The 17,653-nt window shown below is 38.3% G+C and overlaps 1 protein-coding gene across 11 annotated transcripts in view; it reads left to right on the plus strand.

The window, feature by feature from the left end:
* ARNT (aryl hydrocarbon receptor nuclear translocator) overlaps positions 1 to 17,653 on the plus strand; it is a 67,156-nt gene that overhangs the window by 39,589 nt on the left and 9,914 nt on the right. For 7 of the 11 annotated variants that reach the window (XR_008958722.1, XM_026486722.4, XM_026486723.4 and 4 more), the window contains 8 exons: positions 1,479 to 1,581; positions 3,035 to 3,100; positions 3,495 to 3,580; positions 5,307 to 5,383; positions 9,900 to 10,034; positions 12,271 to 12,345; positions 14,971 to 15,122; positions 17,477 to 17,587. Coding sequence is in view for 10 of the 11 variants with exons in the window: in XM_026486722.4 (XP_026342507.1) it covers positions 1,479 to 1,581; positions 3,035 to 3,100; positions 3,495 to 3,580; positions 5,307 to 5,383; positions 9,900 to 10,034; positions 12,271 to 12,345; positions 14,971 to 15,122; positions 17,477 to 17,587 (805 nt within the window). In the remaining variant the exon portion in view is untranslated. The remainder of the gene's footprint in view (positions 1 to 1,478; positions 1,582 to 3,034; positions 3,101 to 3,494; positions 3,581 to 5,306; positions 5,384 to 9,899; positions 10,035 to 12,270; positions 12,346 to 14,970; positions 15,123 to 17,476; positions 17,588 to 17,653) is intronic. The other 4 variants (XM_048220568.2, XM_026486724.4, XM_048220567.2 and 1 more) reach the window with 1 other exon arrangement.

A 17,653-nucleotide genomic window follows, 5' to 3' on the forward strand; every position in this document is an offset into this window, starting at 1 on the left:
GGAAACACATCTGCTTCTTAAACAACTCTGGAAAAAAATTTAAAGTGAAAGCAAATCAAAACTGTTAATTAAGGACCGCCTGGGTGGCTCAGTTGGTTGAGTGTCCCAGCTCTTTGTTTCGACTCCCATCGTGATCTCAGAGTCTTGGGATTAAGCCCCGTGTCAGGCTCCATGCTGAGCCGGAGTCTGCTTGAGATTCTCTCTCTCCTCTTCCCTCTGCCCCTCCCTGGGCTTAAGCACACACGTGTGCACCCGTGTTCTCTGCCTCTCTCTCATTAAATAAATGAATAAGTAAGTAAGTAAATAAATAAATAAAATCTTTTTAAAAATTGGTAATACAAGAAAGTCCTTTATTTATTTATTTATTTATACTTACTTAATTCAATTAATTAACATATAATGTATTATTGATTTCAGAGGTAGAAGTCAATGATTCATCAGTCTTACTGTATCACTGCCTTTCTTAATGTGCATCACCCAGTTACCCCATCCCCCCCATCCCAGCAGCCCTCAGTTTGTTTCCTGTGATTAAGAGTCTCTTGTGGTTTGTCTCCCTCTCTGTTTTATTTTTTTTTTCCTCTTGTTTTATTTTTTCCTCTCTTCCCCTATGATGCTGTTTTGTCTCTTAAATTCCACATATGAGTGAGACCATATGATAATTGTCTTTCTCTGATTGACTTATTTCACTTAATATAATACCGTCTAGTTCTATCCATGTCATTGCAAATGGCAAGATTTCGGTTTTATTAATTGTGTTTTCGTTTTCCCTTCTTTTAGGTCTTTATGGATTTCATGTTTCTAGTTCTTTTTTCCAAAAGTTGCTATTCGTTTCTTTTTTTTTTCTTTTCTTTTTAAGATTGTATTTATTTCTTTGACTGAGAGAGCACACAGCAGGGGGAGCAGCAAAGGGAGGGAGAAGAAGGCTCTCCACTGAGCAGGGAGTCTGATGTGGGACTCGATCCCAGGACCCTGGGATCATGACCTGAGCTGAAGGCAGACGCTTAACCAACTGAGCCACCCAGGCGCCCTCGCCGTTCATTTCTATATAATAAAGGGAGGCACAGTTTTGGCTGGAGATAGATATTGTGTTACTATAGCATACAAAATTATTTGTTTTTAAACAATAACATTCCCTCAGTGTGCATGTGTGCGCACACATGTATGTGCATGTGTATAAAAATGAGACCCAAGAATATAGCCGGGCCTCTTGCTTGCGAATACTACTTTCCACTCCCACCTTCCTTGCATGAGGTTATCTCCAGTCCTGCCTTTGAATCTAAGAATAACATTCATTGATGGGAGTTGAGGTATTTTGGACTTGAAAAAAAATCCATCCCCTACTTGTCCTCTTCTTTTATAAGCAAGGAGATTGGAGGGCATGAGTAGGATACTTATTTATCTTTGCCTCCAGTGTCTCTCCTGTCCCTTTTCACCACATACAAGAACACACTCCAGACTATTTTTCACATCATTTTCAGGGCGTATCCTTGATCTGAAGACTGGAACAGTGAAAAAGGAAGGTCAGCAGTCTTCCATGAGGATGTGTATGGGCTCAAGGAGATCATTTATTTGCCGTATGAGGTGAGTGTCAGGCTGAGGACTGTGATTTGATAGAAGAAAAATTAAGAGCAGGGGGGTTGAACTTTGGTTAGGGGAAGTAAACTTAAATCCAAGCTCTAGTTGGATTAAATTTAACTGTCAAGACCCACATGGATTATAATAGAATAAAGTGTTTGATAAGGAAACTAAAAATTTAATGAACTCCTCCTATGCCAGATATTATAAGAGACTTATCACTGTCATCTCATTTCCCACATCTGTCCTTTGGGGTTGAATTCATGGTTACTATTCTGCTGTTTAAAAAAAAAAAAAAAAAAGCCTCAAAATTAACTTCCCAGGATTACAGAGATAAGGTCTGGTATAGGATTTTATTTTAATCCAGAGTAGTTGGATTCCAAAACCTGTATTTTTTCCCAGGACATCACAAGACAACATCCATGTACTCAGCCCATTTCTGCATTTTTCTTTTTTTCATAGAGTGTTGATACTTTCTTACATCTTTCAGTTAGTATTTAGTGTTTATAATTATAAATTATACTTTTTTAGTATTCTGAAGAAAGATGGTGGTACATTCTACATAGGTAGAAAAGATACCTCTTAAAGTAGCAAAGTAAGTTCAGGTTGTACGGTGGAAATTGCCTACATTGTACTGAGAGGATGCTTATTAGAAATGATGAGTAGGATATTAAGAAAGGTTTCCTGAGAGTTATATGGCTTACTGGTTTAGAGTAACTTCTGAATCTAGACTACTAGGTTTGCCACTTACTATCTTCTGAGACCTTGAGCAGATTACATGACTACTTTGTGTTGTGATTTCGTCTAATGTTGGGAATTATATTAATATCAACCTCATAAAGTTGTTATAAGCATGAGATAATAAACATATGTAAAGATGCTTAGAATAGTTCATGGCACACATTAAACTCTAAGTTTTATCCATTATTTTAAAGAAATGAGCTAAGGAAGGTAGAGAGGGTGGGTGAGAATGTCCCAATATGTGGGCATGGCCTATGTAGAGACATGGGGCAAGAGTAAGATAAATAATAAGGAAATGTAGCAAATAGATTGGGTTGTGGTATAGAACAGGAGTCGCAAACCACAACTCTTTATTTGTAAATGAAGCCATAGGAACATAGCCATGTGCATTTGTTTACATATTGTCTATGGCTGTTTTCATGCTCTGATGGCTAGTTGCAACAGATTGTATGACCCACAAAAGCTGAAATATTTAGCATCTGGTCCTTGATACAAAAAGTATACTGACCCCGATGTAGAGAATTTCTGCAATTGAAGAGTATGTGGAACATTTTGAACTTCAAATTCTGGGCAGTTACAAATTTAAAAATATCAAGCCCGACTTCTGTATCTTTCTGTGTCTAGTTGTATTTAGAACCGCTTTTTCTGGCTGTTAATGGATGGGGGTTCTTTAATAGCACAGCTTACTTGCTTTTAATCTCTCTGTTCTTTGAAACAGGTGTGGCAATAGCTCAGTGGACCCAGTCTCCATGAATAGGTTGAGCTTTGTGAGGAACAGATGCAGGTGAGATCCTAAACAAGGAAAAACCAAAGGGATGTCCACGTACCTGTAGAGAGCACCACTTTTTTAGCTATTTTACTGTAGTACTTTCTTCAGCAGCCCTCACCTTCATCCTTCACTTCCCAGTTACTTTTTTTCTGGCAATATTTTCCTGCACTTTTACAACTTCTTTTGCTCATCTTGTTAAAAGAAGTTGCCCTACCCCTTTACCAACTTTCTTCCTGCTGCAGTACCTTTCTGTTTCTTTACTTTGGCAAGGGTCAGAGATATTGGTAGTCACTTTTGGGTGGGAAAGGTCAAAAAGTAGCCTGTTTTCTAAATATCCAAGAGCTAAGCCAGCATTGCCTTTTAAATGTTACCGGGTGGGGTTTTCTCCTCACATATGTACTTCTTCTAGGAATGGACTTGGCTCTGTGAAGGATGGGGAGCCTCACTTTGTGGTGGTCCATTGCACAGGCTACATCAAGGCCTGGCCCCCAGCAGGTAGGAAAGTTGGATTTCTCCCATGGCGCAGCAGGTTTGTCACAGAGTCTGAGAAAGCTAGCTAATATTTATCATGTACCTGGTATGTGAACTGTACTGTGGTATAAACTATAAGAAAATAGGAAAGAAAAAGCAGGCTCCTGCCCCTCCTTTATATTCCAGCTGGGGAGATGGATTACTCAGACTTGAAAATGATTCAGTGTTAGCTGTGTCACAGAATACAATTTTTTTTTAAAGATTTTATTTATTTATTTGACAGAGATAGAGATAGCCAGCGAGAGAGGGAACACAAGCAGGGGGAGTGGGAGAGGAAGAAGCAGGCTCATAGCAGAAGAGCCTGATGTGGGGCTCGATCCCACAATGCCGGGATCACGCCCTAAGCCGAAGGCAGATGCTTAACCGCTGTGCCACCCAGGAGCCCCACAGAATGCAATTTTTAAGCGTGCAGATTCATAATAATATATCTGAATACCTATTTTCTAAGTACGTGTGTGCAAAGAAACAATTGGCATTGAGTGCAGTTAATTTGGGAAAGCTTTTTAAAGTCGGAGTATGACTTTGAGGGAGAAGAGGGAAATGACTTAATTGTAGTAACTTATAAGTGGGATATTCTCTTAAAAGGCTTTAAATCAAGATGTCAGTACATTAGCTTTACTAGAACTCGAAGTCAAACAGAAAATGTAAGAAGGGTGGTTGGGGTACAGGGATCAGCCTTTTAAACTGGTTTGTCAGAATTTCCAGATCTTAGCAACTTTATTACTTCCCTGCTGGATGGGTATTATTGAGAAGTGGGATTGTAAGGAGAGGTAAACTGAGAGAAAAGGGAGGCAAGGTGGTATATTTGGGGAAGAGATTAAACTTTTTATTTGGAAAAACTTGGGTTTGATTCTGGCGTTGTTACTTACTAATGGTATAACTTAGGGTAAGACACTTGATCTTTATAGAAAGAACCCCTCAGTTTTCTCATCTATAATTTGGAGATAATATATCCCATGTAGAGTTATTTTGAGGATTAGAGTTCATGTAAGAAAAGCACTTAGCCCAGTGCCTGGCATATAGTACGCACTCAATAAGTGGTAGTTAAATGTAATTAAGAAAAATTAATTTTAGGTGTAATGACATTTGAGCTTTTTAGTGTATATACTGAATAAACCATACATTTGCCGTATTATACGTGGTCTTTTATACTTCTCCGTTGCTCTCAAATAATACTTTTCTTGGTAAAAAGATGATATATATGCAAAGACTAGAGAGAAAATGCAACCTTTTTCCCTTTCCACATAAAACATTGAAACTTTGGCTTCTCTCTTTTCCAAAGGACATAAGTAACTAACTATTGATGTTGGTTTAATTTCATTTTTAGTTGTTTGCTTATGTTAAAACCGCAAGTTGGGCAAGACATCTGTTCTCTGCCTATGGAATAGTCCTAGAATAAATGGCTGTCTTCATATGTTTGGTTTGATCAGCATAGTTTTTTAGAATACTTTGAGTGGGACTTGTACTCTGTAGTTTATTACAATTAATATGGGTAAAATATATGAATTAATATATGTAAAAATACTTAAAACATTCTGTGCAGTTGTTTATCTTTATTCTTATCATTTGGCACTCTTATTTTATATCTAGTCTCTTCATACCTACATGTATTTTAAATCTTTTTCTATCTGAATTGAAGGCAGTTGAGTTTGACATCCCTCTTAAACCTTTTAACTTCATCTTCCTAAAGGTGTCTCCCTCCCAGATGATGATCCAGAGGCTGGCCAGGGGAGCAAATTTTGCCTAGTGGCCATTGGCAGACTGCAGGCAAGTATGAATTTTCCACATCTATATCATCTATTTTCTTTCCTTTCCTTTTTCCTTTTTTTTTTAGTCTTTTTTGTACATTTATTTTTTTAAACTTTAATTCCAGTGTAGTTAACATATGGTGTCATATTAATTTATTAGCATATTTGTTATATGAGGTGTACAGTATAATGATTTAGCGATTCTTTTTTTTTTTTTTTTCTGTAAGAGAGGGAGAGAGAGAATCTTAAGCAGGCTCTACACGCAGTGCAGACCCTGACGCGGGGCTCGATCTCATGACCCTAGATGATGACCTGAGCCGAAATCAAGAGACGCTTAACCGACTGAGCCATCCGGGTCCCCATTGATTCAACAGAGCTATACATTACTCAGTTCTCATCATAAGTGTGCTCTTGGGTGGGGAGATGGGTTAAATAGGTGATGGATATTAAGAAGGGCACTTGTGGTGAGCACTGGGTGTTGTATGTGAGTGATGAATCACTAAATTCAATACCTGAAACTAATATTACACTGTATGTTAACTAACTGGAATTCAAATAAAAACTTGCAAAGGGAAAAAATGTACTCAGTCCCCTTCACCTATTTCCTCTATGCCCAGACCCACCTCCCCCTGGTAACTATCAGTTTGTTCTCTATAGTTAAGAATCTGGGTTTTTCTTTGTGTTTTTTTTTTTTTTTTGTAAGTTTGTTTCTTGAAGTCCACATATATGTGAAATGGTATTTGTCTTTCCCTGACTGACTTATTTCACTTAGAATTATATACTGTCCAGATCCATCCATGTTGCAAATGGCAAGATTTCATTCTTATGGCTGAGTAATATTCCATTGTATATGTACACATCTTTATCCCTTCATCTGTTGATGGACACTTGGGCTGCTTCCATAATTTGGCTGCAGTAACATAGTGTATGTATCTTTTTGAATTAGTGTTTTTGTTTTTTAATTCTGGTAAATACCCAGTAGTGGAATGACTGGATCATATGGTAGGTCTCTTATTAATTTTTTTAGGAACTTCCGTACTGTTTTTACAGTGGCTGCCTCAGTTTGCATTCCCACCAGCAGTGCATGAGAGTTCCTTTTTCTCCACACCCTGGCCAACACTTGTTTCTTGTGTTTGTTTCTGTTTTTGGTTTGTGTTTTATTTTTAGAGATTTTATTTATTTATTTATTTATTTATTTATTTATTTATTTATTTATTTATTTGAGATAGTGAGCAAGAGAGAGAATATGAGCAGGGGCGGAGGGAGAAGGAGAAACAGACTTCCCTGCTGAGAAGGGAACCTCATGTGGGGCTTGATCCCAGGACCCTGGGATCATGACCTGAGCTGGAGGCAGATGTTTAACCTTCTGAGCCACCCACCTGCCCCACCTTTCTCTTTATTTTCTGCATACCTATGACTGGATTAGTTTGTGGTTACCATTAGGTTAGTGTATTACATCTTATGCATATAGCAGTTTATATTAAGTTGATGGTCACTTATGTTCGAACCCATTCTTTATTCCTCTCCCCTCCATGTTTTAGGTATATTGGTGTCATACTTTACACCCTTTTATTTTGTGAATCCCTTGACTAATTTTTATAAACATATTTAATTTTACTGGTTTTGTGTTTCCTACTTTTCTTATTCCTACTTATGGTCTCAAAGAGTTCCCTTTAACATTTCTTCTGGGGCTGGTTTAGTGGTCATGAATTTCTGTAACTCTTGCTTGTCTGGGAAACTTTATCTGTCCTTCTGTTGTGAGTAATAGCCTTGCTGGATAGAGAACATGCTTGGCTGCAGGTTTTTTTCTTTCAGCACTTTGAATAGATCATTCTACTTCCTCTGTTCTGCAAAGTTTCTTCTGAAAAATCTACTGATTATGTTACGGTTTTCCCTTGTATGTAACTGTTTCTTTTTTCTTTCTGCTTTTAAAATTCTCTTTTTATCTCTACTTTTTACCACTTTAATTACTGTATGTCTTGGTGTGGACTTCCTAGGTTGATTTTGTTGGGGACTCTCTGTGCCTTTTGTACCTGGCTTTCTATTTCCTTCTCCAGATTTGGGAAGTCGTCAGCTGTTATTTATTCAAAATATTTTCTACCCCCTTTTCTCTCTCTTCTCCTTCTGGGATCCCTATCATGTGAATGTTCTTATGCTTGCTGGTGTCACTGAGTTCCCTAAGTCTGCTTTCATTTTTATATTTTTCCTTCTCTTCCTCACTCTCAAGCAGGCTAGATTGCTTCCCATTATTCTGTCCTCCAGCTTGCTGATCTGTTCTGCTTCCTCTAGTCTACTATTTATTCCATCTAGTGTATTTTGAATTTTAGTTATTGAGTTTTTCATCTCTGATTGGTTCTTGTATTTTTTCCTGTCTCTATTAAGGGTCTCACTGAGGTCCTCCATTCTCTTAAGTCCAGTGTACTTTAAATTCTCCCATCAGGCATATTATTTATCTTTGTTTTGTTTAGGTCTCTTGCTGTGATTTTGTCCTTTTTCATTTGGAACCTATTCCTCTGTGTCCCCACTTTGTCTAACTCTTTGTTTCTTTGTGTTAGGAAATTCAGGTACATCTCCTGCTCTTGAAAGTAGTGGCCTGCAGTGCAATGTCCCCTGTTCACCAGAATCTGGTGCTTCAGGGGTGTCTCCTATGTGTGTTGCATGTGCCCTGCTGTTGTGGCTGAGCAGCTTTTGCCTTTAGTCCAGTCGTCTGCAGTGGCTCTCTTTGTCTGTTGTGGGCAGGGTTTGGTCCTTCTTTGTTAGTGGGCCAGTCTTGGGCTACCGTGGGCTTAAGTTGAGTCAGACCAGGCATTTTGCAGATATAAGTAGCAGTGAACTACAGGAGAATGCAGGGGTGGGGTGCATGGTGTTAGCAAGGTTTGCAGGGGTCTGCTATGGGAGGAGACCTGGAGTTGCAGCCCGGCTTGAGGGGGTGTGCCCACAGGTGTATGCATGGGTGGGGCATGCGGTTAGCAAGTGAAGTAGTGAGTGTTAGTATCACACTGGCTCCTGCAGGTGTCCGTGTGTTTGTGCCAAAGGGGGGTGGGCAGGGGAGGGAAATGGCACCAGCCAGCTCCTTTACTACTGGAGAATTTTCCCAGTGATCCCTGCTCCTCCAGCACATGTTCTGAAATTAGTAAACAAATCTCCCTCCCGTATACCCCAGGTGATTTTCAGAGTGCTGCTTCTATGCTGTATTTCCATGGGGCTCTTTGTTGTGCTCTCTCTTTAAGGGTGGGGACTTAGTTTCCTCTTGCCCTCCCAGCTTTCTCATGAGCCTGCTAATGTTTAGTGTTCCAGGTTTTAAGCCCTGCTGTTTGTAAAAATTCTTGAAATTCAGCCCCTCTGGTTTCAAAGCCAAGTGTTACTGGGATTTGTCTTCCCTGTGGGGACTCCCTGGTGTGAGAGTCTGTTTCTCTCCCTTCTCTGTGCCCACAGAGTCCTCCCTCCTGCAGACAGTCCATGGGGCCTTTTAGTGGGTCCATTTAGCTCCTGACTGTGTCTCTACTCTTCCTGCTGTCTTCTCTACATTTAGCTGTGGAGAGTTTGTCCTGCCAGTCTTTGGGTCCTTTTCTGGGTTATTTACACTGATGTGGCTGTCATCTAGTTGTTTCTATGGGGCAAGGTAAGCTTAGGGTCCTCCTACTCCACCATCTTCCCCGGAAGTCCCGTATTGTCCCTTTTAAATGAGAAGAAATCTCATTCGGGACTTACTCATGTTATTTTTCTTTTACTCTCTGAATACAAATGAATTCTGTGAAACTCCAGATTTTGGGAAGAACGTGGCATTCATAGTTTGCTTCTCTTGGATACCAGAAGCTGAAAAAGGTTGAGAGAGGGAGGGAGATCTTTTCCCCTTATCTTTTATACTGTGAACTTCACAGTGCTGAATTTTCTATTTCTAACTAATTTCTTCTGCTCCTATACAGGAGGAGAGAGATTTTTTTTGGGGGGGGGGGAGATTTTCTTTATTTGTCAGAGAGAGAGAGAGCACAAGCAGGGGAAGCAACAGGCAGAGGAAGAAGCAGGCTCCTCGCTGAGCAAGGAGCCCGATACGGGACTTGATCCCAGGACCCTGGGATCATGCCCTGAGCTGAAGGCAGATGCTTAACTGACCGAGCCACCCAGCTGCCCCAGGAGAAGAGAGATCTTTTCATTTTATCATTACATGACTAGAAAAGTGGAATTATTTTTATTCTTCTCATAAAATTAGATAAGTTTCTTGGTCACTGGGGACTAATTTTCCAATCTGAATAATGAACACAGCCTAGCTAAATGAAAGTAGGTGAGTTTTGGGTGGAATGAATTTTTATCTTTCTTCATAAAGTTGGTAAAGAGTTCATATGTGAGAGTGGAACTAGTGAGAGTGGGAGTAGTCCTTTTGCCCTCCCTGGTTTTGATGGTCATGTTTTTTCTTTCTGGATGAGAAATCCCTAAAATTGGGAGCCTCATGTCTATGTATATGACCATGACAAGATGGAAAATGCATCTGTAAAGAATGGTATCATTTTATCTTGTTTTTATCTCTTTAATTTCAGGTAACTAGTTCTCCCAACTGTACAGACATGAGTAATGTTTGTCAACCAACAGAGTTCATCTCTCGGCACAACATTGAGGGAATCTTCACTTTTGTGGATCACCGCTGTGTGGCTACTGTTGGCTACCAACCACAGGTGAAGAGCTGTAGCTGTTACACCACTGATGCTTAAGCCTGTTTTCCTTTGGCTTTGTTAAGATCATCCAATCATGTATTCCAAAATAGCCAAAACATATCAGGCCCAGATCAGAAAAAGAGATGATCCTATTCTGTTTGTAGCTAAATTTATTCTCAGGTTTCTACCAATGTTATTCATCCAATCTAGAAAAATATGGCTGCTTTCACATGGGAGCAGTAGGCATGAATATGTATTTATTTTTTGTTATTGATTCTCATACAGATAATAATGCAAAATTGTTCATTTTAATTAGTTATTGTGTGACAATTGTTAGATAATTTATGTAATCACTTGGGTTAGGTACCATAGTAACCCACAAAATATGCAAGTTTGGCGCTGGTTATTATGATTTTATGGAGATTTCTCATTCCGCAGAGCAGGTAGCTATACCAGAGTTGAAAAATAAATCATTATATAAACCTTCAAAACTGTATGGCCAGGACAGACTTCTGGCTATGGCTCTGTGAAGAAGCTGGTCAAAAAGAAGTCTTGAAAAAGAACAGAGTCGGAGGATTTACACTACCTGGTTAAACACCTGTTATAAAGCTGTTGTCATCAAGGTAGTGTGATATCAGTGTAAGGATACATGTATAGATCAATAGACGAGAATAGAGTCTTGTTTCACATTTATGGTCAACTAATTTTCAACAAAGATGTCAAGACAATTCCGTGGGGAAAAGATTATTTCCAACAAATGGTGATGGAAAGGTTGGATATTCCCCCCCCCCCACAAAAGGTCGTAGGCTCTTACCCCATACCATAGACAGAGATCAACTCAAAAACATAAATGCATAAGAGCTAAAGTTATAAAACTTCTGGAAGAACATAGGTGATTATCTTTGTGATCTTGAGTTAGACAAAGATTTCTTCTATGATGCCAGAAGCATGGTTCACAAAAGAAAAAAACTTACAAGTCGGATTTCATCAGAATTAAAATTTACCCTCTTAACAGGACATGATTAAGAGTGAAAAGACCATCCATAAACTGGGAGAAAATATTGCAAATCATATATCTGAAAAAGGATTTGTATCCAGAATATACAAAAGAACTCTTATAGCTATTAAGATAGTTAAAAAAAAAAAAAAGACACAAGATTTGAGTAGACATTTCACCAAAGAAGAAACATGAATGGCATATAAAAAGATGCTCATAATGGGGCGTCGATGATCTTGGGGTTGTAGGTTTGAGCCCATTTTGGGTGTAGAGATTACTTAAAATCTTAAAAAAAAAATGCTTATCATCATCAGTCAATAGGAAAGTGCAAATTAACACCACAGTGAAATACCATTGTACGCCCACTGGGATGCGCTTAGTGAGATACCACCGTCAGTCCACTCTACTCAGAAAGTGTTGTAAGAACGAGGAGAAATTGCAACTGTTATACATTCTTGGCAGACCTATAAGATGGTATAGCCACTTTGGAAAAACATTTTGGAAAAATGGATAAATAGTTTTGTAAAAAGTTAAATGTATACTTAATCCCACAACCTAGCAGTTCCACTCCTAAGCATTTACTCAAGAGAAATGAAACCTCTGTTCACATTAAGAGTTATATACAAGTGTTCATAGTTGTATTATTCACAGTAACCCCAAAGTGGAAAAGCTATAAATGTCCATTAACTAGTGAATGGATACACAGCTGTGATATATCCATGTTAGAACACTGCTGAGTAATAAAAAGGAATACATGACTGATACATGCAACAACATAGGTGAGCTCCCAAAAGTCTTAAGTTACATGTAAGAAGTCAGACCCAATAGACTACATATATGATTCCATTTGTATGACATTTCTAGAAAGGCAGTACTAAAGCAGAAAGCAGGTCACTGGTTGGCTAGGAAGTTGGGAGCAGGTGTTGACTACAAACAGGCAAAAGGGAACTTTGGGAGCAGTGGACATTTTCTGAAACTGCATTTGTGGTAATAATGGTGGTTGCACAACTGTATAAATATGTTAGAGGCCATCAAATTGTAGATTTAGAATGAGTGAATTATATGTGTATATTAGACCTCAAATCTATAAAAATGCAGCTAAAATAAATATATAATGTTCATATTCTTTTTTTTCCCCCTCCACACTTACTATAATCCTAGGCTAGAGACAGGAGAAATAAAATCCAAGTCATTTGCTAATAGGCCAGGAAAGTTAGATGATCATAAGTGTCCATTTTACTCTTCTTTTTTCACTTTTAGGAACTCTTAGGAAAGAATATTGTAGAATTCTGTCATCCTGAAGACCAGCAGCTTCTAAGAGATAGCTTCCAACAGGTAACTTTTCCCCCTGGTTTGGATCTGAATAATATTTTTATCTAATATTTGATATCATATTAATTCCTCAAACATTTATTGGCTACTGATTGAGTACTGTGACAGGCATCATAATCTTATGTTCTTTAGTACAAAACCTGTATTTTTAAGGAACAGAAAAGGACCAGTATTTTGAAACTATGAGTAATGTCCAAGATATTTTGGCTTTGGCTACTCACTGTCCTGTATCCAGCTAGCTGTAACCAAGAGACTCTTTAAGTTACTTAAAATATTCCAGGCCTCACTAAACTATGGGTGGTGGTAGAAATAATCATTTCATGGTTCTTTCCTAGATCAGTAAGAGTTAACTCTTCACAAATAAGATTTTTTATTTGTCACCAGTGTCTGAATTTTAAACAGATTTATGTACTGGTAGCTCATATCCATCAGCTCGTTCAACTTTAGCACCAGTTTTATCCCCAGTGGCTTTTCCAGAACTAACACCTTCACTCTGAAGCTCCATGAGCTTTCCCATTCAAACTTGGGCTTCTTCAGCATTTTTACTTTTGTTACAAAGACATCGTGGAGTGGAGAGATTGGCAAGCCTTTTCTATGTCTTTTCTGATGCTGTTTGGAATCAACTTATTGACCACTTCTTACAAGTCATTTGTCTACACCTCTCAGGTCATGATTTCCATCATCATTTTCCAAATTTGTCAGACCTCTTGGTACTGAGCATAGGAGGTCTTCTGAATCTGATTGTTGCATTTTTTAGTAAAACCAACACAAAATAAGGGGGCCCAGGTGGCTCATTCGGTTAAGCGTCAGACTCTTGATTTCAGCTCAGGTCATGATCTCAGGGTTGTGAGATTGAGCCCTGGGTCAGGCTCCTTACTAAGGAGTCTGCTTGAGATTCTCTCTCTCCCTCTGCCCCTCCCACCCCTGCCACCCCATGTGCACACACGCATGCACTCTCTGTCTCTCAAATAAAAAATAAATCTTTTTTAAAAATTCTGTTAAAACCAACACAAAATAGACAAGCAAATAACCATTGGTAGTCTTAACATCAGCGTGAGCTTCATGGTTTGCTGTATTTTGACTATGGAGCACATTTTGTCACGGGTAAGATCCATGCTTTGGAAATTAGGCAGTTTTTGCCCTGAACATCCTCAATAATTAGCTTGAATTTTCTTTCTTTCTTTTTTTTTTTTTTTTTAAAGATTTTATTTATTTATTTGACAGAGAGACAGCCAGCCAGGTAGGGAACACAAGCAGGAGGAGTGGGAGAGGAAGAAGCAGGCCTCCAGTGGAGGAGCCTGATGTGGGGCTCGATCCTGGAACGCCGGAATCACGCCCTGAGCCGAAGGCAGACGTTTAATGACTGAGCCACCCAGGCGCCCCTGTACAGTGTATTTTAAATTCTTGAAATTCCTAATTCTGACAACTTTTGGCCACAGAGTATCATTTTATCACTTCTGGAAAATGTTTATTCCAAAACAGCTTTAATGACGCCTATATACTCTACATAATCTCAAAATTATTAGCTTGTTTTCTTCTTTTCCTCCTCCATTTTGGTTACTGCAGTGCTGTGTTGCACACTTGATTTGTGAAAGGTGTGTGTGTGTGTGTGTGTGTGTATAAAATGTGCCATTTTATTATTGCTAAGTGAAGTATGTCCCATTTTCTGCTATAATTATTTCTCAGTCAGCTTTAATGTCAGCAGTTATTTCCACACTTAAACAATATAAAGTGTAGGTATTTTGAAGCACTGGGCTTATACTTCATTGGAATAGATATATAGCTTAGTAAGCAGGTTTCAAATCCAGTACTTAGTTATGTACAAATGTAATTATAGTCATTCTGTATATATTACACAGTGAGCACATGTGAGAATTAGACTGTCTAGTATTGTTTAAATGCAAATGTTCATATCTCATTTCTTTTTTATCATGTTAAATAAATGTTGATGTTCTTAAAATAGAAAATCACATAGCCCAGTGCTTGACATCTGTAACTACAAAATAAATGTTAGCTGCCAATCTTATTTTTTTATTGTTAGGAAGGGAGGTCAAAAGATATTTTTCTATTTCCTAAGACTAGAAACTAAAATAATCTAAAATTATTTTAAAAAACAAAAGCAAAAAAAAACCAAAACAAAAGCAAAACAAGACTAAAGCCAACTTAGTTTTACTTGTAGAAACCTCCATGGGTGCTATGAAAACAATTCTCAAGTTTGGGGGGAATACCTAGGTAGGATTGAGGAGTAACATGTAAACCATTTCAATATCAAACTACAAATTTCTACGGTAGACTCGTAAAGCTAGATGCACATATCCTTAAGGGACTTTCCAAGAGAAGTGGGGGAAAACAGACTTTACTTTTCTGGAAAAAATTGTTACTCCTGTTTGACATTGACTAGAGTGGTCAGATAGCTGCTTGGGACTCTGAGAAGAAAAATAAATATACCCCCTCATTATTCAGTGCTTAGCTTTCACTCCGCATGTTGTTTCATCAGTAACGTTGAAAGAGACTGGTACTTGAAAGACAGTAACACACGAATCTTAGGTTTCTAGAAATGGGAAATTTAAAAACAAATTCTAAAGAAAATTTTTGTGGGTTTCACTGATAACATGAAAACTTTTTCAGGTGGTGAAGTTAAAAGGCCAGGTGCTATCTGTCATGTTCCGGTTTCGGTCTAAGAACCGAGAATGGCTCTGGATGAGAACCAGCTCCTTTACCTTCCAGAACCCTTACTCAGATGAAATTGAGTACATCATCTGTACCAACACCAATGTGAAGTATGTACCATAAAGGCCTTTTCCGATGTTGGGATTTCTTGGGGACCAAGTCTGCTTAGCCTTATCAAGCTGTCTCCTACTCTTCTGCTTTTATAGTAGTAAACACCATTAGTTTGAAGTTCCTCATCTTCCAAGTTACTATAGGATTTAGGGTGGTTCATCCAGGTAGAATGAGGTTTTTAACAAACAGTACTTTAGAGAGTAAGTTCTGAGATGTGAAGGGTTTGTATTTCAGTTTTATGCTTCAACGCTTTCTAAAAAGGATATTGTTTTATATACCAGTTTATTGCTCTGTTCTGGTATGATTTTCCTCTCGAGCAGGGTCTGCAAACTCTTTTTGTAAAAGGCCAGGTAGTAATTATTTTAGCTTTGTGTAGCATATGGTCTCTGTTGAATTATCCAACTCTGCTATTGTAGCATGAAAAGAGTCCTAGACAAATGGAATGAACAAAGATGGCTATGTTCCAACAAACTTTTATTTACAAAAACAGGCAATGGACTGGATTTGGCCCATGGACCGTAATTTACTTTAGAGCATGGCTACATCCACTGTTGTTAGTTTCTGTTCCTTGATTCCTTTCTGTTTGAGCTTTTCTTTCTCAACTTTGTGAAAACCAGTTTTATTGCGATAGATTGCACATACCATGTAGTACACCCAGTTAAAGCGTACAGTTTTTTAGTATGTCACGGAGTTGTACAGTCTAATCTCAGTACATGCTCATTTCCCCTAAAAGAAATTCTGTACTCATTAACAGTCATCCTCCCCCTTCCCCAAGCCCTATATGACAGCTAAACTATTCTCTGTCTATAAATTTGCCTGTTCTAGACGTTTCATATGAATGGAAACATAACAATACATGATTCCCTGTAACTGGCCTCTTTTGCTTGGTATAATGTTTTAAGGGTAATCTGGGTTGTAGCATTTATCTGTATTTCATTTTTTTTATTGCCAAATTGTTCCTTTGTATGGGGATACATTTTATCCATTCATTAGTTGATGGACATTGGGTTATTTCTACTTTTTGACTAGAATGCAGCTATGAACATTTATATACTAGTTTTTATGTGGGTATGTTTTTATTCTCTTGGGTATATACCTAGGAGTGGAATTGCTGGGTCACATGGTAACTCTGTGTTTAATCTTTTGAGGAACTGCCAAACTGTTCTCCAAAGCTTCAGTACCCTTTTATACTTCCATCCGCAATGTAATGAGCATTCCGGTTTCTCCACATTCTTACTATCTTTTTTATTATACCCATCCCAGTGGATGTTAGTTGTCAGATTACTTCTTTTTCATTTAATCTATCTATATAGAATTGGCCCTAAGCCTAGCTCTTGAATATCTGCTTGGAAACAATGGTCAAGTATATATAATACCTGGTGACAACATTGAGTCTGTGTCATCCTCCTTTTAGGGCTTTTAAAGTTTAATTCTTTTCTAATTAGTATAGCAGAGTGGATTGAGTTAGAAATTATATTTACTTAGGACTCAGGTATATGGTCATGGTCACTGTAGTTTTCTGGGGTTTCTTTTTGTTTTTGCATCTTTATATTACAGACTAACCATTGTTTTGTGTTTCCATTTTGTTTAAATTTGAAATTTTAAGTACTTCTTTTTTTTTTTTTTTAAAGATTTTATTTATTTATTTAACAGAGATAGAGACAGCCAGCGAGAGAGGGAACACAGCAGGGGGAGTGGGAGAGGAAGAAGCAGGCTCATAGTGGAGGAGCCTGATGTGGGGCTCGATCCCATAACGCTGGGATCACGCCCTGAGCCGAAGGCAGACGCCTAACCGCTGTGCCACCCAGGCGCCCCTGAAATTTTAAGTACTTCTAAGAACTTTTTTTTTGGAAATAATGGTGTTCTCCATATTTACTTACTGTTTTCCCCCACCACAATTTATTTTAATTAAATCTTAAAATTTTTAAAATATTTTTTACAGAAAATTTGCAAAGTATGGAAAACTATAAAGAGAAGGAAAAAAATTTTTGCTACCCAGAAAGAGTCGTTGTTAATGCTTGTATATTTACTGTCAGTTTTTTTACTTATGCTTTTTAAAAACACAGTATACGGATGCACATATATATATACGATTTAGATATTGAATACCTAAAAGGAGTTAGAACCCAAACAAGATAAACCCTTGTGCCATAGGACATAGTTTTTGTTTGCTCCTTGTCACCCACGGTATGAAATATCTGCTGAATTTGAAGTCATAGGTTACTTGAAGGATTAGACTTCAAAAGGGAATTTATTAGTTATTGCTTCACCTACAAGTGAATCTGTACAGTTTTATGTACAGTGTCAGATCCTTTTTTCCCCCCTCTGTTCTGTCTGCTCTCCATTTTTTCAGGAACTCCAGCCAGGAACCAAGGCCTACACTGTCCAACACAATCCAGAGACCACAGCTAGGTCCCACAGCTAATTTACCCCTGGAGATAGGCTCAGGGCAGTTGGCATCCAGGTGAGAAATGGTGGAAGAATCGTAAATGATCAGTGGCCCAGGGAGTGGGCATCTGCAGTCCTGTTT

This window comes from Ursus arctos, unplaced genomic scaffold, assembly GCF_023065955.2.
Source record: "Ursus arctos isolate Adak ecotype North America unplaced genomic scaffold, UrsArc2.0 scaffold_12, whole genome shotgun sequence".
Taxonomy (NCBI): Eukaryota; Metazoa; Chordata; class Mammalia; order Carnivora; family Ursidae; genus Ursus; species Ursus arctos.